The 22,089-nt window shown below is 38.4% G+C and overlaps 1 protein-coding gene across 3 annotated transcripts in view; it reads left to right on the top strand.

The window, feature by feature from the left end:
• The window catches only part of LOC130552170 (cytosolic carboxypeptidase 4), a 135,696-nt gene extending 114,790 nt beyond the window's left edge, over positions 1-20,906 (top strand). For all 3 annotated transcript variants that reach the window (XM_057330334.1, XM_057330333.1, XM_057330335.1), the window contains one exon: positions 15,063-20,906. In XM_057330334.1, coding sequence (XP_057186317.1) covers positions 15,063-15,327 — 265 coding nt within the window. In that variant the 3' untranslated portion in view covers positions 15,328-20,906. The remainder of the gene's footprint in view (positions 1-15,062) is intronic.
• The last annotated feature ends 1,183 nt before the right edge of the window (positions 20,907-22,089 follow it).

The raw sequence follows: 22,089 nt of genomic DNA, 5'->3' as shown, positions 1-22,089 counted from the left end.
ATGATATTTCCTGAATTCCTCTGCGGTTAGTTTCATCTTAAACGTCTCAAATCATTCGTCCGGAGACAAAAAAAAGACAAAAAAATCAGTCACAGCAAACAGCGCATCCTAATGTGCTTACGTGGTGTATGCTTACCTAAAGCGGAATTACATGGATTTTAGCGCTCGTCATTGACAAGTTATAACGTTACACACACAATTTGAGAGCTAGTTTGCTGTGACAGATTTTTTAAGCCTAAGCACGAATGATTTGAGACTTTTAAAACGAAACAAACCGCAGTGTTTGCCCCTGTTCATTAGCAAAACAAACAGCTTGCCTCAGCTAAACATATTAACGCACATAATGTATTAACATTCATACAGCTAAACTCCAAGTGTCCATCTGCACTTATATACAGTGAGTTTAACAATGACTTTTAATGTTCTATTTAGTCCGTGACTGACTTGGCTCTCTTCACTATCATATGCTAGCGTTATCCTCCTATATATACGGTACATGTACGTCAATTCAGACTGTTGATAAATATTACTCACATCAGCAGTTTTGTCTCATTCAGTTGGTCTCGATCCCTCTTGAGGAACAAATTTGAAGCTAATCCTGCTTGTACTGTCCCAGGTTGAAAAAGCACTCCGGTTTGAAGTGATTTGCGCAAACAAGCAGGTTTTTACTTATGGTTTCTGATGGATTTCCACTAAAAATAAAATAAATCCACTCCTGTCCCTTCCGAGGTTAGGACTCTGTGCAGCGACTACATTGTATGTTGTCCACAAACTTTATGTCAGGAAAATTGGCAGAAGAACCCAAGCGCAGGCAACGGCAGTGAAGGGGTTAACCAATGACTTTATTAAATGATAGACACAACAGAAACAAAACACCCACGATGGGGAAAATAGAACTAAGAGTATATATATAAATATAAAAGAGTAAACACAACAACTTCCCTCAAGGGGGCAAAAACGAGAACAAAATAATAAACAAACTAACAGGCAAAACAGCAGAAACAACACGAGAAACTCACAGAACAGCAAGACCAGGAACGTCGACCATAAACATACACACAGAACGCAACGCAATACAAGAGCACAAGACAAAGAAACAAGAGGGTATATATAGGGAAGACAAACGAAGGATAATTACATGGGGCAGGTGTGGGACATTAAACACTCAGGGAAAGATAACGAGGAAACGAGATGGCGGGAACAGAGACGAGACACTGGAAAAACACATGAGAGGTAAAAACATAAACATCTCATGGCCTTCCCACATAAAACCCAAGGACTCTGCCCCGATCCCACCACACTACTAGAATTTCATAAACAAGACGGTGGGACCGTGACACTTTAGCCATGGCGTCACGTACATCGCTGTCGCTTGTGAAAACAACAATGGCGGAGTGCGGTGGGTGGAACTGTGTAGATTAAGGGGCGGTAACATTATAATAAAATCCGCTTTGGACATCACAATCGGAGCAAAATCTGATCGGCTCGATTTCTCACATGCTTGCAGGGAAAGGCACACCAAAACAAACTTACTGGGTTCTTATTTTTCACATTTTCTGGGTTGCAAGATGCACCGGGGACCCGATTATAGCACTTAAACACAGAAAAAGTGGGGTTTTCATCTGATGTCTCCTTTAACATCAAGAGGATTTCTTAAAATAACCTCAGGGCTTTTGAGAACGCGTTTTTATGCCCACCGCATTTTGATGCTGAGACGCCCAGGAGATAACAAGCTCTCAAATATAACTTTGAACATCTCAACATCTCTAAATCAGGACGTTTTACATTAAAGGTTGACTTATCCATACAGTAGAACTTCTTCACCTCTTGGGGTTTGGAATTGAGCCCCTGCGGATGCTTTTGTTCTCATATTCTTTTCTTACTCCAGAACGCTTTATTAATACCATTTACTTGAAACTTAGTCAGTCAGGAAACATATTAGATTGCAATACACAAAAATGAGTTCAAACAAACAAACAGACATATATGCTTAGTTGACAAATAAATTGCACGTGTGTCCTATGGTGTGACAGCAAGAAAAACAATGAATATAAATCTCTTATGCATTTATATTATACATAAAATATTGATCAAATATATTGATAATATATTGTATATTTTTAACAGTATATTTTTTGCTGTCACACCATAGGATGCATGGTACGGTTTGTTTGTCAACTGTCCATGTACAGACAGGAGCTCCAATAAGAACAACAATAATAATGAAATTCCACATAAAAACCAATCACAGGACCTCAGCGACCACATTTGTTGTTTTAATTTTTCTCAGTTTATTTCCTCAAGAATCTGGGGTGAATTTGCCCAGCAGTTTCTCCAAGCAACGACCGCCGGCTTATCGTTTCATCTATTATTTTGTCCTCAGATTCACCCAGCTTGGCCCGTGAATGCACCTCCAGCAATTCAGACAATGAGAATTGAGCCGGGCTGCTGTGAAACTCATCAAAAGTTGCCACAAACTACATTAACTTGTTAATCCACTCTGAAATGACTGTCGCCCTTCAGGAAACCAGCGAATGTTGAACCTGACTGTTAGCTTGCTTCATTTCAATTTATTTAGACCATTTAAGAAGTCTTTAGAGAGAGAGACGCATAATGTTTGACTGCTTTCCAAGACAATCTTCATCCCTTCTTTATTTGTCCTATGCAGGGCTGTATGTTTCAAATGTACTATATTATTACCTTCTTACTACTATCTACCTCTCTTACTTTCATTTATTAGTGATGCTTTGAAAAAGCATAACTATTGTTATTCGAACATACATACTTCTTATAATTATTCTTGTTCCGCCAAAAGTTTGGCATGCTACTTGTCCCGCAGCTTTTGACGTAGACCCATGAATGAATACGTCACATCGACGGGCCTATTCGGGAATGGTGTGCTGTGACTTTTATAAGCGATCAGGTGGGGGGGGTGCGATAGGGGGGAGAAAAACCACCCGAAAAATCCCTTTGACTTAACATTGCGCCCAACTTTAAGGGATCGTAGCTCCGAGCGAGGATATCGTAGAAACATGAAAATAATACACGATTTGAAGGGGTTATCAGGCTCTATAAGAACATCACTCACAATGGGGTGTAAGTTGCACCCCTGGGGTGTGAGAGCCTCCCAAAATTTCCGTATACTTATAATGGCGCCCATAGACTCCCATTCAAAACCTAGATACCTATATATTCACGCGTTATTTTTTCGCTTTGGACCCATGAATGACTAAATCAAATCGAGCGGCCCATTGAGGAATGGTGTGTACTTTTTGAAGCGATCGGGTGGAGGGGGTGCGATAGGGGGGCGAATAAAAACCCGAAAAATCCCATTGACTTAACATTGCGCCCAATTTTGACAGGTCGTAGCTCCGAGTGAGGATATCGTAGAAACATGAAAATAATATACGATTTGAAGAGGCTATCAGGCTCTGTAAGAACATCACTCACAATGGGGTGTAAGAGCCTCCCAAAATTTCCCAATCACAGTAAGCATGCCCATATAAGCCGTAAAACGTCCCGTGTTGAATATCTTAGCAGTACAACCACTTAAGAGACAAGGGGGTGGGCTCATTTTACTCAGGCTACCAATCAGTGTGACATGATCATTATGAAGTTATTAAGCCACGCCCATAGCAACCATTTACAGCAACCTAGCAACCGATCCCATAGACTCCCATTATAAAAAGTCCATGTGGATATCTTTGCAACACAGTGTCGTAGAGACAAGGGGGTGGGCCCGTTTTACTCAGGCAATCAATCAGTGTCCCAGGATCATCATGAAGCTTCGAAGCCACGCCCATAGCAACAAAACATGTCAGCCTAGCAACCGTTTAGCAATACCTATATCTCTGCATCGGAACATTGTAGAGAGACGGGGGTTGGTTCTTTACACTCATAGCTTAGAGCATCATCAATTGGCAGATGCTAAGCCACGCCCATAGCAACCAAACAGGTTAGCCTAGCAACCATTTAGCAAAACCTATATCTCTGCATAGGAACTTCGTAGAGACACGGGGGGTGGTTCGATTCACTCATAGGTTAGAGTATTATCAAGTGCAGATGCCAAGCCACGCCCATAGCAACCAAACACATTAGCATAGCAAACATTTAGCAAGACCTATAACTCTGTATCAGAACATCTTAGACTCATGGGGGTTGGTTAGATTCATTAGTACTTAAAGTGTCATCACCCTAGTGCCGAGTTCCGCGGTTTGCCACGAAAGCATCACTCACAGTTTCTTTAGAAAATGTACTATCTAGTTAGTCTTATTAATGTTCAGAACCGGTTTTTAATGATTTCTTCTGTGGAATACAAAAAAAGATATTTTGAGAAATGTCTCTGTGGTTTTGTGTTCATACAATGAAAGTCAATGGGGTCCAATGTTGTTTGGTTACCAACATTCTTCAAAATATGTTCTTTTGTGTTCTGCAGAAGAAAGAAAGTCATACAGGTTTGAAGTGACATGAGGGCGATTATTGATGAAAAAGTCTAATTTTCTTCATTCTGTACAAATCTAGTTGTTTCTATTTTCTGCTGTGCGCAGCCGATTGTGTATTCCAATTTCACCTCATAATAGCAATTTTCATAAATCATACAAACTTTCCCGGGCTTGTTGGTTATGTTATTTATGAGGGTAATGGTAATCACTACCTGAGTCTTTCCATTCAATTGAGTCGTTCTAATTGTACTAAAACGCTTTCAAAGAGCTCCCAGATGCACGCGGCCGTCTCATGAACGATCAGCCCGGCGCGCCTCTGAACGAAGAGGGCAGGATATCTCCACATTAGCTGATGGTAATTCCTTTGAACAGCTGCCTGCTCACTCCTGAGATATATTTCACAAACCGCCTCCAGAGCGGACGCGTTTAGTGTCATCCCCGTTACCGAGCGGTACCCGTCCACTTACGCATGCCCCGTAGTCGACCTGCTTGGCAAGCGCCGCGAACAGATGGAAAGAGTCAAGCGAATGCATTTAGGAACTGAACGCGGATGCTTTTTGGTGGCCAAATGAGAAACGTGTTTCCAATGTACGACACAGAAGCTGTGACCTGGAAGTTCTTGAACTGTTGAGCTCTTGGCTCGGTCATGCACGGTTCAGATTTATGACATGTAGTTTTGTTAGAATGCGAGACTATAGAACACGCATTCTTGATGTTGAATTTGTTAATGGTTGTTGGTCACGTCGTTCAATTGCTAGATCAATGCATAACTCATCGATTTATTTGATTCCCAGGAACCACATACTGCTAAATATATACAGTATATGACTTGAATAAACTAATCGCTGTGCCAAATGCGTAAATGCAAGTTGCGGCGCATTGCGTCAGGTTGGGTTCTGGAAAAGAATATTAGACTTTTATGCAATGGCAGTTCTGCTTTTCATGGCATTTTACACCTGATGCGTCAGTGCACAAAAAACGTAACCTTATCTTATTTGCTAAAAGCTTGCAATCCATTTTAACCATGCAGCACATTATCTAAAATTGTGATGGGTGGCACTGAAATAAAGTCCTTGTTTACAGCACAAACACATCTTTCTATGCAAATTTGGATGGTTATAGACAGATATTGATTTAAGAGATGTTTGTTTACATTGTTGTATCGATCCGTGTGGTGGATGCGGAGGTTATTCATTAAATGACGACTGAATCATGCATGCATTCAGACACACAACATGGTCAAGAACGCTTTCAGCATTTTAAAGAGCTTGAAGCAATGTGGTCAAGCGATACAGTACATGGTAAAAAGTTGCACCCTAAAGAAAATCTTTTTACTTTTTCGTCAAGGGAGCGGAGTGTTAACGGTCCAGTGTATGAAATTTAGCACCATATAGTGGTGAGGTTTTGAATTGCAACAAACGGCTCACTCCACCCCTCCCTTTCGAAGCACTACAGCACAAAGATGTCGTCACGTTTTCGCTTCTTTGCCGAAGGAGATAACGTATTTACGAAACGCACTCTGTAGAGAAGTTTGCGCATTTAGGGCTACTGGAAACCAAATGGCGAATTCCACGTAGGATCATTCTAAAGTAATAAAAACATAACGCTTCATTATGTAAGGTCTTTATACACTATGAAGACATAGTTATGTACATTACATTGCATTTCTGTCAATAGATCCTCCAAAAAATGACCTTTTAATGCATTTCTAAATATCTCACTATAAATCACTGAACCAATCGATACATTTAAAAAAATGGCATCATGAAACTTCACCAAACTTCCTATCGCACAATTGTTTAATTATTAACGCACAATTTGACAGGCTTAAAATTCACAGCTGTTGTTTTCGGTTACAGTCCCCACAGGGGCAAGCCTGATAGCAGGACGTGTTGTAAACGCAACTACCTCCACACGTCTTTTACTAGCATGCACTATGCACTCAGAGAGAGAGAGAGAGAGAGAGAGAGAGAGAGAGAGAGAGAGGAGGAGGCGAGAAGATAAGAGCTGAAAAAGAGGGCTGCAAACTGCTTTTGAGTGGCGTTGATTTTAATGCCTTCTAGAAAATATTTGCTGGCAGTTCTGTTATGATGTGTCTGTAATAGTTTGTGAGAGCTCACACTGTAAACAAGAGCAGCGTATCCTTGTGCGGCGATGGGCATCTCCCAGGAGAGAGCTGATTGAATATCTGTCCCCCGCCGTCGCACTGACCTGCTCGCTCCAGCGCCCGACATGCGGCACACAGCTTGTCCTTTCTAATCTGCAAATGAAATTATTTCCAGGACTTTGGACACACTCTTTTTTTACTTTATTTTTTCTCTTGGAGCTTTCTGAGGCGCCTGTCAGATTGTTCATGGTAGTAGACATACATTTACACATTTGACAGAATTTTCAGTTACAGAAACAAAGACTTTTACAAATTTAGACATGATGTGTTGTTAACTGTTGTTATGTTTTTTTGGATATAGATATAAAGTAAAATTATGTAGTGGTAGGTCAACACCTTTGGTGTAGTAATGCACTTAAAAAGTATGAAAAAAAGTGTTTTTAGTCAATAATACTCCTATTCTTAAAGGGGTCCTATGGTGCGAATACATGTTTTTCTGTGTCTTTGGTGTGTTATAAGTTGCCCATGCATGTATTAGACACGTAAAATTGCAAAAATTAAAGTGTAGGAACAAAAGAAGCATTCTATCTAAAAGCGAATGTTCACCCAGACCTGCCTGAAACGCCTCGTGTAACCACACCCCCACAAATCTACGTCAGTTCGTGGTCTGAGTTGACTAAGACCGCCCAAATGTATACGCAAGTCAGTACTGTCAGTACAATTGCTTTGGAACCTGATGTTCCAAATATGGTAAAAGGCGTTACATTTCCGTCACAAACTTGCAGTAGTCGACCAATCACTACGCACTGGTTAACTGGCCAATCGTAGCACACCTCGCTTTTCAGAGCCATGAGCTTTGTAAAAAAATCTGCGCGTTTCAGAGAGGCGGGGCAAAGAAGAGATACAAACATGCACGGTATGTGGAAAATACAGCGTTTTTTAACCTTAAATCGTGTATACACATTGCATTACATCTAAAACGAACGATAATATTCGTTTTAGCCGTGTCATATGACCCCTTTAAGTTCTCATGAATTCTTGTTTGTATCCACATACTAAAATCATAACTTTTCTTTAATCCTCCACATCAAAGTTACATCACTTATATTTAAGATTAACAGTTTTTTTGAAGTTGAAAAGACGATTATTTTAATTAAAGTTTACATTGAAAACATACCATGCAATGACAGTATCACCCATTAGGTTTTTATTCAGTCAGCCGGTTTAAACAAATGTAAATCATTTTAATAGACATCCAAACACATTTGTTAGGTCACATTTCTTCAAAGCTCATGTCATTTCAAGTACCGTATATTTTTCAAGTACTAGTCTAGTCTCAACTAGTCTACTTTTCCTGTACTTAAACCTCTTCCTGAATGTGAAACCGTAATCCATTATAAGTAGTTTATGATCATTTATTTTATTTATATAGTTATTTTTTGGGACCAGGCCTTCAACAAGGGATTTGAGAGGCAATTACATGCCGTGTGGTAGTGTAGCACACCTCTCCCCAGATACATATAACTTGTTTTTTAAGTGTAATCAAATCATGTTTGTGAATTGTAAGTAGCTAAGATACCAATCATGTCATTAACTGACAATATCTCACTCCTGCCTCATTTTTCTGTGTTGGAGAAATAAGCAACATTTTTAATAAAAACAACTTTTGAGTATAATTTTGTGACCCGAAGTCTTGGTCCACAGCATGACGTATAGAAGAGGTAGAATAGACGTTACTATTGTTATTGTTATATTATTATATAGATTAACATTTTTTAATCTAGGGAAGTTAAAGGTTTTATGTGATTGATTTACAGTACTAAAGTGTATTTAATACCATGCACTGCAGTAATATTGACTTGTATATTACAACGTCAACTTAAATATTACAATAGTATTACAAGATACTTGTTTCAAGGTTGTTTTACATCTCTGGGTTTGCGATTCAAACAGAAGCGAAATGTGGAAAAAGCGAAATGTGTGTTGTCCAGTCCCAACTGAGGCACTTGTCTTTCTCTGCTGCAAAATTAGCCTTTTAAAATTCAAGCTGCTAAGACCCTTTATCAAACAGGCGAGGGAAGAATTGTTTGGATTGTTTTTGGTCAGGAGGTGATAGTGGGAGGAGATTTGATCCTCATTTCTCACACTTCCATTGTGTTTATGATGAATGTCGTTGTGCTATTACTGATTCTGATCGCTGAGGATTTTGTCCCGTGGATGACATCAATAATCCGATGAAGATTGTATATAATTACAAAACTGACAATGCGTTTCCTGTTATGATGCAAATAGAACAGATGAGCTATGGAAGGCGTACGATTGTGTGTCTTGCGAAACTTAAATAATAAATAGAAAATTATAAAAAATAGTTGTGGGTGAATTACATAAGAGATTAATGTGTTGGAGTGTCTGAATATATAACCAATAAAGCATTTTGTCACACACACATATATTTAATAAGGTATACAGTAGTAGTAAAATGAAATCGGGACAACTCTTTAGACAAGAAATATTTGGTTCCACTTTATATTAAGTTACACAAATTCATTATTAACTACTTGCTTATTAACATGCTTATTGGTTGTAAATTAGTACGTATAAAGCACATATTAATGTCTGACCTTATTCTGCACCCCTTAATCCTACCCAATACCTAAACCTAACAACTACCTTACACGCAGTTAATTGAGGCAAAGTCATAATTAATAATAAGTTAATAGCGAGAAATGGACCCTAATCTAGACAAAATATTTAACAAAGGAAAAAGCTCAAATATAAGAGATGTATAAGATAAATCGAAAGTAACGTATAAATATCAAATATTTATGAGACAAAATAAAATAAAAATGTAACTTCTGCCTTATTTCTGCATAAAAAAATCTCTTGAAAGGTTACCACATGTAAGAAATTCGTGTTTGGAAAAATATACTTCCATTTTTCCTGCTCTTGGTGAAATATAGCGCCTGTCAGAATAATAATGCAATCAAATCCCTGTATTTTCAAAGAGTTTATACATTTCGGGTCAGTGTCTTTATTATCGGCTCATTTTGTCTATGCTGCAAAGCCGTTTCCCACCGTGACATTTTCTGACTCTCTGCATCGTCTGTTCTCGTATCCATCGAGATGTGGCACAGCCCTTGTAAACATTTACATAATACTTGAATGAATGATGTATTTACTTAGCAACTATCCAACAAGGAATTCAAACTCTTTCTGTTAGCACGTGGGCGACATAACAAAATGCAGATAACGCCGGCGTTTCAGAAGCATGCATACCAATTTAGCCAAGCCAACAGGGACTTCTGTAGATCATTAAACTGAAATCACGATTGCCAAGTCTGTGAGATGACTCGAGGCATTCTCTAATATTCTCGGAGTTGTTAAAAGTGCAAACTCTCTCTCTCTCTGCTCGTGGTCTCTCTTGTCACATGGTATTTTTATAGCTCGTATGATTTGCTCAAAAACTGTATCCAGAACCAGGGCCTCACATGCATATGTGGTCTAGACCTGTTATAGACCCTTGGGTGAAACTTTCCTTGGTCTTTTAACATGGGCAAGAGCCTGCCATCGCTAATAAATTTGCCATCACGACCATGCCAAGCGGTCAACCGCGGACCCTTTAGCTGTCTGTTGTTTATCGAATCCCCGGAGTCTCCATGTTCCAGCCTCCAGCCACACGAGCTAATCCTTCTGGCAGCCATTGATTGTCTTCCATACAGTGAATTACAAGTGATGCTGGAGTAATTGAAATGGCAGGTGATTGTGTCCTAGCAACCTGCGGCACATTAGCCAACCAGGATGCCAAGCTTTTCTAAGATATCATTGAGTTAGAATTGAATTAGAGATTCTGTGTTTCTAGTTCTTTCTTTCGCCTTTTCACTCTCTGTCTGTCTGCAGTATGAAGTAGACTGGGGCAAGTTGTCACCTGTATAACTGCTAAATGTTAAGACATAAACTGTCTGAATATGTAATTTTTTCATTCTGTTTTCAAAATTCTTGTATTATTTATTGAACAAGTGAAGCGTAACAAGAATAAATTTGCTGGGACACATTATGACAACAGTTAACTGTCGACCAATCAGAATCCAGGATTGGAATTTACTGTTTTAGAAACTGTACAGGTAGATTATAGTAAAAAATGACGTTGTTTTTATATTTTTGTACATTATCTTTTATATTTTTGTTTTATATTATTTGTTTTTACTTCATAATTGTTTCACGGGTTAATTTTCACCTCTTTAATGGAAGGTTCCTTTTGTGACAACTTACCCCATATAGTGTCAAACTGATAAAGCTGGACTCCCATACATCCAACAGTGTAAAGACGTATTTTAAGGGTCCGCCACAATGATTTGGTGTACCTTTCACTATCAAAAATAACCGATGTTAAGAAACTAAAATGTAGAAGAACTAGCCCCGGACTCCATTATGTTATTTCGATTTGTGTATGTGTTTGCTGTTGTGTTTATGATGGAGTGCTGAGAAGCCGTTTTGCTGTCTATCAGACAGACGCATGGACTCCACATAGCAGAGCGGCACAGAAACGAACACCGCTCTCTCTCTCAGCGTCCACTTAACGTAATTGAAACCAGACCTGAATAAGCACACAAGTCTTTGTTTTCAGAGAAGTCAAAAAATGAGCTCATCAAACCAAAATCTGGCATTGTTGTTTGGCTCACAAATGATATTGCTTGCATTGTTGGTCGCGGAGTTGAAGGTGCCCTGTTCTTTAAAACTGATCATTCCGGTCTATTCTTTTGTGACATCAAAAACGTTATTGACACGTGTGTCTGCGGTAACTCCATGAAAGTCAGTTACAGTTTCGTCCTTACTGTCGTTCGGTGTTACAGCAAAACCCGAGGAAGAAAAATGCAACGGCCTATTAGGAAAAGAAAGGATGACCTTTTTGTGTGTATTTTACTTTTTTTAATTTCATATAATTATTGCACATTTTGGTTTGTTTTTGCAAATGCTCTGTAATGGCATGTCATTTTGAATAACTTTACCCAGTCATATTTAAAGGGATACTTCAGCCAAAAATGAAAATTTTTGGGTGAAGAACAACTCGAAGGTGAGTAAATGATGACAGAATTTTCATTTTTGGGTGAAGTATCCCTTTAATGTCTGGCTCCAATTTTGTGTTTCACTGCCAAAGATTAAATGGATGTTAGTACCAATGCACACGTCTTTACTGCTTCGAAGAATATTGATAGACAATATGAAGTGCTTTTATAATGATGCTTTTGTGAATATCTTTTGTAAAGTTTTAAGAAAGGTCAATGCTTATGTTGATCTTTTTAATTTAGTCATGACCTGTTAATAAGTGGATCTTTGACCTGACATGCAATTTAAGCAAATTCAGCGTTCCCCCATATAAACCCAAAAGGAAAATGGTATTGCCTCTATAGCTCAGGAGATTTGATGTTTGACTTCTCAGTTGTGTTTCGTTTAAAGGTCCAATGTGTAATTTTTTGGAGGATCTATTGACAGAAATGCAATATAATATACATCACTATGTCTTGTATGCGTGTATAAAGACCTTACATAATGAAGCTGCACGGCATTCGCCATAAGCAAAAGTTTTCATATGCCCTCCATTTAATCTCACTGATGTAGGAGAATATTAAAGAGATCCGTGATTTTTCTGTTTCATGGGAGTATTTGGATAAGAAATGTCTTCCAAGTGCTATTTTAATTCAGATATCAAAGACAGGAGCTAGTTTTTGTAAGTGCGGTTCTTCATACGTCTTCTCATATTCTCAGTTTGAAATCGAAACTACAATACTGATACCCCGCTCAAACTGACTGCATTACACGTACAGTATAATTCCACGGTCTTGATCAATAATCAATAAGTGCTTTGCTGAAATTTACCAGGTGTTTCCTTATTTTAATGAGGTTTTCATACAGTTTAATGACTCCACAAATATGTTTAACTTCCTTTTGAAGAGCTGTTAGAATATTCACAAGACCGCATTAACCTCAATCAAACGGCCCGTATACTGTGTATGCAAATGATCCCGCTTTGCAGACGACAGGTGCTCCATCCACAAAAAAGACAGTAATATCTCCGCTTGTTATGCGTCCCGCGCTGAATTCGGAGACCCAGGAGAATAAAGAAGTTACGCGCACCTGTTGCCGCTCTGACAACCGCAAAACAAATTGGTTCATTTCGTGAGTCAAGAGGACGTGATTTGTTTGTGAAAGGGATGTGTCTCCCGTGCAGGGGCGGACTAGGACTAAAAAGTGACCCTGGACTTCAAACCAGGAGCAGGCCACAACACCAGGCTGTCAACATAATACACCAGATAATTAATGCACAAATCATTCTATAACACCACAATTTAGAAACAAATGTTTCTAAGGACCTTTTAAAGACACATTGCAAAGCCAATAAAACAACAAACATTAAACATTAAACGGTAAAGGCCAGTGCAGTCAGAACAGACATCAGAATTAAATAAAAGCCTGCCTAAACATGTCAGTGTAATGTAGGGTAATGTATTTGACCTGTTTGTAAATGACACTTTACTGACCATGACATGTAACACACCTGAATCAAAGATTCAAGTTTTCCTCTGTTTTAAGTCTAAGGGTGATGACTTCCTACTTATAAATAATTTCCTAGACAAGAGAATTTACTTAAATGCTGCCAAAAGGTGTGAATAGACTTTGCTAAAAACTCTTACATCAAATATAAAGTTCTGCTTTCCGTACTGGAGAAAGACTGCTCCGCGCTGCGCGCCTATCCAAACATGGCGTTTCTGATAAACTAAACAGATGAGTTGTTTACATTTCACGAGCGCGCGCAGCCTGTGTTTGAATGCTTTTGAAATTCTGTCCGTCTCTGTTTCGAGTTACCAAAACAGCGCAACGGATGAGCTGTTTTAACATCACAAACACGCACGGCTTGTCTCTCTCAAGCAGAGTCATGCTCGCGAGCCTGGAGTCGTGGCTCCGCACTGCGGAGTCTCCATGCGCGCGTCTTCCAAAACAGATGAGACATGCGCGCAACCTATATCTATTCGTGTGTGTCTAATTTCAATTGGATTAAATGATGTGACACAACACATTTTCAACTCGTTTATATAATAATAAATCAATCAGCCCAAATAATAGGCCTATTTGATAACATTGAGAGCTTAATAATTTGCCGCTTACGCTACATAAGACAAACATAAAAATCTGTCCATTAAAATACACATTTAAATATAAAAAAAAAATTGTTGCAGGCAGCTATGATGAACCAACCCACTTTTTTTAATACTGCTGGTCCGCGCTGAATACAATTTATTTTACATTGCAGAAAATAAAGCAGTGTTATTCTATTCATAAATTCTTTATTTTTGGCCTTATTTTTTACTTAAAAAAAATCCCAAAGCATCGATAAGAAAACCGTTAAAGTACCGGACCGATAAGCAGTATCGATAAGAGTAGTAATACCGTTAAAATCATAACGATACCCATCCCTAGCTGTCGGTTATGTTTTTAGGCATGTTAAGTCGAATGCACATTAAACATCTTACATTACGTGACAAACCACCTAAGTTTTAATTTAAAACAGCAGAATTCACAAAAGTTAAGTAGTTTGCATCTGTAAAATCTTACCGTTTATCATTTTTATTGTTAAACAGCTTTGTTATGTTTGACATCCCATATCTCGATACTTCACAGTCATCAAACTGAATTTGCGCTTGGTTTCTGTTAGCGCCCACTTACCGAACTTCTGTCTTCCAGTCTTCTTCAATTTAATTGGCTGAAACGTCTGTCTTCTTCAGTTTGATTGGTTTAAGTTCTGCTTGGCCTCTGTAATTTGATTGGCTAGAATTCTCTAAACCCTGTTTGATTGGCCAACCTTTTGACATTGACGAGCGCTGTTACCGCTGCGGCTAGGGCACAGAAATCGCAAATATAACAAGTGCGCAAAAGAAAATGTGATGATCATTTCTTTATATTCATACAGTGGGTCGGCCCACATTGAGCAGCGGCACACCGGGAAAACTCCCGGTGCTCCAGACGGCCAGTCCGCCACTGCTCCCCCGTCTCGTGAGAGCGCTCCGTTTTTCACCCGCAGCATCTCATCTTTCCCATATAATGAAGAGGAGAAAACACAATGTTGTTCTTCACATTGTGGCGCACCAGATGTTATTCTTCCCTTTAATTTCCACCCAGGGCAGAGAAAATGATAAACAAACGCGCATCTAGCCGGGGTGAGGACGGGCGGAATCAGATTGCTCGTCACACGCGTGTTCTCTGCGGATCCCTGTGGTTTTGATCTGATTAGTGTGACTGGGCTTTATGTTTACTGTCAATCAAAACGCTTGGTGAGCTGAAGGTCACCGCGTCCTTCGGCGATGTGTCGAGAGGCGCACAGCTGCAGAGCTTTTCTGATTTTACTTCGTAGTGATGAAGCGATGACTTGGGAAGCACTTTATTCATTTTATCAGGTTTAATACATCTCTATTTTACTTGTATTTTTTTGTGCTTTAATAGTTTGGTTTTGGTTTCTGCAGTTGCTTCGAGGACGATGAGCCACCTTGCCCCGAGGAGATCCAATACTCATCCTGCACTGACCTGTTTGGTTCTAAAGATCTGGACACAGAAGTGAACGTTAACATGTGCAGTATTGAGCAGGATGAAGGCAAGAATGAGCAACGGCGTACCGACAGGAAGTCCCAACTCGTTCCTCACTTCCTGCAGCAAGATGCAATGGAAACTTTAAGCATCAAGAGTGGACAGTGTAACAACATGGACATCAGTAACAGATACTTTTATTAAAGTTAGATTGTTTGTCTTATCTGTTATTTATATTTTGTATCAATATACAGTGTCTAGAGTGTTAGCTTGTCTTAAAGGAACAGTTCACCCAAAAATTCAGTCAACTATTACATATCCTCATTATTTATTTGTTCCAAACTTTTGTGATTGTTTATTTCTTTTATGGAACACATGGCATAACTTATTGAGGAGGTGGATTCAGTACTTACATCTCACTTTAGCACTTAATAAAACACATAAAGAGTTCACCCAAAAATTAAAATTCTGTCATCATTTACTCATCCTCTTATCATTTCAAACTTGCATGACTTACTTTCACAGAACACAAAAGAAGATATTTTAAAGAATGTTGGTAACCAAACAACGGCGGTACCCATTCACTTCCATTGTATGGACACAAAACCAATGGGTGCCAATGGGTCGTTGTTCATTTACCAACTTTCTTCAAAATTTCTTTTGTGTTTTGCAAAAGAAAAAGTCATACAGGTTTGAAATGACAAGAGGGAGAGTAAATGATGACAGAATTTTAATTTTGGGGTGAACTATCCCTTTAAATTTTAAGTGGCTTGCTGATCATTTTAAACTACTTTAAACAATCAATATTTTGTATTCTCAAACAGCAAGAAAATCATTTAGGTTTAGAACAACAACTGTAAATGATCACCATTTTTGGGTGAACCCTTTAAGGGTCATATCAAAATGTAATATGAGATTTCATGTCACATGTGTTTTGTGAATCTAAGATGATAATGTGCAGAACAACACTTGAACAGTAATTCACATTCGATTACTCATAATTATATGATATGCCAATCGTTTGGTCTTTGCAATGTTCCAGCTCAAATCATGACAACATTATGGGTTGTTTACAGCTGAGTAGCTTACTGAGAAATTCAAGTGCCTCTGTTATATAACAGGATATGATAGCACTGCAGATAATTAATTAATAATATTTATTATCTTAACGTTTAAACATTTATGTTTTCAGTATGTTCTGTTTTTCAATCTAAGTAGTTTTGAGAAAAGTTATTTAACTTTCACAATGTTGATATACAAGTAGTTAATTAATACAATTAATGTACAATCAATTATTAATATAAATTAACATTAATAAACATCAAGGGGTGGTTTCCCAGACAGGGATTATTTTAAAACAGGACCAGGCCTTAGTTAAATTAGGATATTTAAATCGTTTTAAAAAACATATGTTACAAAAAAACATTACTGGTGTGCATCTTGAGACAAAACAATCTCACTGATATATTTTAAGATATGTCAGTACAAGTCTTTTTCGATCAAAACACCTCTAACATTTAAGTTAGTCTGGGACTAGGCTTAAACCCTGTCCTGGAAACCACCCCCAAATATAAAAGACTTGTTATAACTAAACACAGACCGGACGTTAACTTCGGCCTCACGCGTCTGATGAAACAGTCTATAACCTCACAGATATTATTATATATAACTTATTGTTGGACCATTTTAGAGCATAGATGATACGTAGATGCTGTATTTGACTTAAGTCAGTCTGAAAAAAACTTTTCTTATCCTATTAAAATCTTTTATATCTGCGTTACTTAAAAAAATCACATGTAAGTGTGCACATGTAAACCTCAGAGTGTTTTTTTACAGAGCCTTAGAAATAATGAACAGCCTTGGGTCAGGAGCAAAGCTACAAAGATTCATGTCAGTCCATGTTCAAATTCAGCAGCCAATCAGAAGAAAGCAATTAAATGGTGACAGTTTTAGCTGGAAGGGAAATCTGCCATTGCACATTAACCCGCAGTTTTAACTTCTGTCTAGATGGGTGACGAAAGATCGGAAGACTGTTTATGCAATTGAATTTAGCAAGCTTTTTTCATTTGTATGTTTTGCAATTCACACCATACATTACAGTGATTTGCCAATGTGGATGAGAATCCATGCTTTATTGACTATAGTTACAGCTAATGGGCATTAAGCACAACGTGCAGCGAATATCTGAATATATTTACAGTATACTGTCGTTTCTACACTTAATCCATGGGTGAGTAAAATATGGACAAACCCAACCATTGGTTTAAATGAACCTAGAAAATGTCCATATTATACCCAACCATGAGTTGAAACAAGGTTAGAGATTAAGAACCTAATTACCTTGGCTGCAAGTAAGTCACTTTGGATAAAAGGGTTATTAGTTTTGTATTGCATCATAGTTATTATGTGTATTTTAGCACGCCCTGTGTTCGTTCTCCATCAGCATCCTGTACTACTATACATTTGTACAATAATTGCGTATTTGAGACCATTACTAAGCAAATGGCCACCACAGATGAGTCAAAACATCCCGTCTAAAGTCTCCACCGGCAGAAGAATTGAACGCGCCGTAACTTTGTAAACAGCGCAGCGTCAATAGAATAATAACTAGGAAGGATAACTGCGCTGTTCCTCTGAATGAAGAGAGTGTGTGTAATGACTCCATTTTCATTTCTATCTCTCAGGGGCATTTAGGGCTCAATCTAGGGGTAGATAATGACTTAGCTGTGACCTCCATGTCCGTCTCGAGCAACCTGCAGCAAACAGCGTGCTGTCCTGCCCTGTAATCTCATTCCCATTTACAAAGAGATGGTCTAATTAGATCCTGGCAGGGTGAGGTACGTACCTGAGTGCAGAGCGGCGAGCGGGCGCTCATTGGTATGCGGCGGACGCGGGCTATGCCACACACCACTGCATTTCTTAATTGTGTCTCACACCAAGTCTGCTGCTCGACTCACTGCAGTCAACGCAGGGAGACGATACCAGTCGAGGTATTACTCCCTTCCCCGCCGAATGACCCTCCTGGAGCTCTCAAGCCTGCGATCACATGCGTTCGGCAAGCAGGTGGTCTTCTTTAAATAGCTATAGGGGGCTGAGATGAAATGATATGGACATGATAAGAAGAGAATTACTCTTTCCTCACAACAACTTGTGCTTAAAGCTACAATCCGTAACTTTATTGGTTAAAGTTATTGAGCAAGTACAAAATCGATGAGTGTTGAAAAGTGTTTCCTCATAATAATGATTTACAAAGTTAAACTGTCATGTTGAATTTCCCAGGACGTGTCGTTGTTTTTCGAGTAATGTAAAGATCATACCGTTAACATTTGGGTACCAAAAATCCAAGCATTCTATGAGTATTTCGTCTGTTCGCATCTACCGGGAGAAATAACCGGGAAATGGGATAAATAACAAAACGGGAGGGTGGCGGGAGATCCCCGATAGCACAGGTACGTCTCTAAGATGTCTGCTCAAGATCTGAAGATCTTGAAAACAGCTGATAAACGTCTTAGAAATGTTAGTTTTACATACATTCTAAATCATAAGCATCTCACGGACAAAAACATCTTTTATATATCTATATGACAACAGACGGGAGACATGTCAGAGACGTATTGCAGATGTTCAAACAATCAAAAAAATGTCTTGCAGATGTAATATAGACGTCTCCCAGATGTATGTATCAGGGTTGACTTTGAGAAACGGGAGAGAAAAATGGGATTGTTGACAGATGTATGGTAAAGATACCTGTACCTGCATAAGAAAGGCATACTTACAATTTTAAGATCATCATTTTAATGAAAGAAATGATTCCAGTCCATCATTTATTTACATTCCTCAAAAGAAGCCTAAAACTGTCTAAAACAGATAAAATACAGTTTCATTGAAAAGCGTCAGTGTGTTATGAATAAAACATTGGTCAGAAGCTCGGTTTATAATAAGCGTCATGCCCTTTTAACTTGATTAGATTTTGTTGGATGCTCTGTGCGCTGCGTCTTTTTATCAAACTGAAACCCGTTTACATTGATCATTAAATCTCAGGTTTGTTTTTCTTGTCAGTGGACCATCTGGATATTGTGCGTCGTTTTTTTGATTTATGGCTCTTGTATCTTTTCTATTGCAGAGTGGACTGATAGACAGGTTTGGAATTTATCATACAGTACGTGATGGTCACTGCCGCACTCACAAACGTTTGTAAAGTTTCTGGACTATAGACGGTTTCATCGGACGCACACGCCTGGCCCGAAGTTAACTTCCGCTCTGTGTTTGGTTACAATGTAACAATTTATATTATATTTAATATACATTAATATTAACATATATGAACATTTTATTGTATAAAATGATTGATTATTTGCGGAGGTCTACCGGACATCAAGTTTGGGTCACATAACATTTATTTATGTTTTTGCTGCTGAAATTTTTCAACCAATGAGATTTGAAGTTATCAATACGTCATCGTATTTAAATTTAGGGTTCTTACTTTCTTTTACATTTCTATTTTGCTAAATTAGCTTAAAACATTGATTTTCTCTCACAAATCTACTTGTGAGAAATGTACTTGAATTATGATTTTTGGAGTTTGAACAAGTCGGGATCTAGACATATTTATGGAGTGCCTGCATTGCGTTTTAAGCCTTACTGTGGAATATGCTGCAAAGTACAAACTCTGTGTTAGATAAATAAAATGAAGCTCTTAAGAGGGAGATGTTGCTTTTCCTCGCTAATGCCCCATCACAACTTTGCTTTCAAGACCGTTTTTGCCTTAGGCATCTCTAGCAGATAAGAGACGTTAAAAAGAGCGACATTAAATTACCTGTTTTAAATTTGTCTGTAGTGGATAATTGACCACTTTCTCTGCTCTTAGAGGAGATTTGATGTACTTCTCCAAGGGAACCATACAAAACAGAACAACACAATGTCTTTTAAGAAAGCTACTAATGGACGATGACAACATGCATGATGCCATCATGAATTTGTGCGGCAAAGATGGAATTCCCTCAATATTTCTTACAGGTTGCTATGGCACCCCAAATATCTTATTTGTTACTGTGACTACTGTACGGCACAAAGAGATATGTACATCATTTTGTTTTCAACTATAGAGAATTGAGACTCTGAGCACGATTATTCTGTTCCAGGTTTTGCCTCCATGTAACCAATAACAGAACAGCATCATCAATCCACAACATAAAGTACAAAGGCTCGACTTGAAATTGCTTTCTGTGGGCACACAGTCACAGGAGATTAAATTAGGGTAAATATTGCATCTAGATGTCCGGAACAACTTACAGAAATGTTTCGGGTTTGATACAACTTACGCTCTACCGACAGCTTCTGTGGCATTAGGATATCCACCGAAAATGTCAAAAGGTTGTGAAAGGCATAAGGGGGAGCAAACGACGACAAAGTGTTTTGTTTTTGTCACAGTATTAAGTGCGAGTTGTGTATTGAATATGGAGTGCATGTGAATATGCAATTGCATGTGTAAACATTGACCCCAGAACAGTAATGAGATCGATACTCGCGTCTAGACGAAAACAAAACATTTAACGGCCGATTTGGCTATAATCGGATTGCAGACTGTTCCCCTCTGCTCCTTGTTTGTTTGTTTTTCCCAAACATGACATTTTCAAAAGTGTGGTAAACGTAAGTAATAGATGTCTGTGACCAAATACAGCAAACTACACAAATGTTTTGCTGTGAGAAAATCACAAGAAGTCTGTATAACTGTAATCTGGGCTTTTATTATGTGTCCATGTCTTTATCAATTCTTCTTTATGAAAAGGTGATGCCAGTCGACTGCACAAGCTTCAATAAAATTGTTTAAATACCCCTCCACCCCCCTCTCCTCCACATAATGTTTCTCTGCGGGGAATTTCATTATGGCCTAGATTAAACCGATCACTCGAAAGAGAGAGAGAGAGAAGGAGAGAGAGAGAGAGAGAGAGAAAAATGTTTTCCAAAAACAACAAAAGATAAGGTGACATAAGGTGACAGTGATGTTGGTGGTAATATTTCAGAGCTCTGTCCTCTTGTTATAGTTATATATTTGCTTTGTCCATACTCACAGGCATTAAATTGTAAATAAGATATTTTTGATAAATGCTACCAATGGACAATTTTTTTAATTGGATAGTTTATCCAAAATTAAAATCGTTTTATCATTTACATATCTTCATGTCACACGCAACCTGTCTGACTTTCATTCTTCTGCAAAACACAAGAAAAAAGATCTTTTTAAGAATGTTGGTAACCAAACAACACTGGTCCCCATTGACTTCCATTATATGGACACAAAACCAAAAAGACATTTCACAAAAAACCTTCTCTTGTGTTCCACATAAGAGAGTCATAGACAAGTTTTGAACAAAATAAAAGTAAAACAAATTGTGACCATTTTTTCTGATTCTGATTTTTATTTTGGCCTGAACTATCCCTTCAAGGATGTTTTGGCATCTCTAAAAACTAAGCATTATCAATAGAAATGTATTCTTTTTATGGGCTTTCTTGAGAACTCTTTAAATATTTTAGCATTTCTTTTGACACAAGACAAAAATCTTCAATAGTTAACATTTGAAGCCCAAGAACCGTAATGCACTGATGTAAATACCAGAAATCAGGACCTCTGCAAAGTCAAACTTCTACCTTTGGGATGCCCTCCTAACGTCCCTGTGTAAGGCGTCAGCAACCAATGAAACATGAAATTAAATTAGCGCCTCTATATGTTTTGTGGGCAACAGAGCCACACAAGAATGATCGGCTGTCTCTTGTTTGGTTTCCTGGTCGTAACACTGAAGAAATAACATCTCTCTCTCCCCCCTGGCTATCTTTTTCACCTCTGCCCAGCTAATGGGTATATCGTGAAGGAGTCTGTTGGTATTTTCTGACAGGCTTGAGTTAAAATCAAGAAAACCGTCGGTAGACTCTCGCTACTTGAAGCAAATGATTGTTTTTCTTTTTGAA

This window comes from Triplophysa rosa, linkage group LG3 (assembly GCF_024868665.1).
Source record: "Triplophysa rosa linkage group LG3, Trosa_1v2, whole genome shotgun sequence".
NCBI classification, from domain to species: domain Eukaryota; kingdom Metazoa; phylum Chordata; class Actinopteri; order Cypriniformes; family Nemacheilidae; genus Triplophysa; species Triplophysa rosa.
This window is presented reverse-complemented; position numbering and strand designations above follow the sequence as displayed.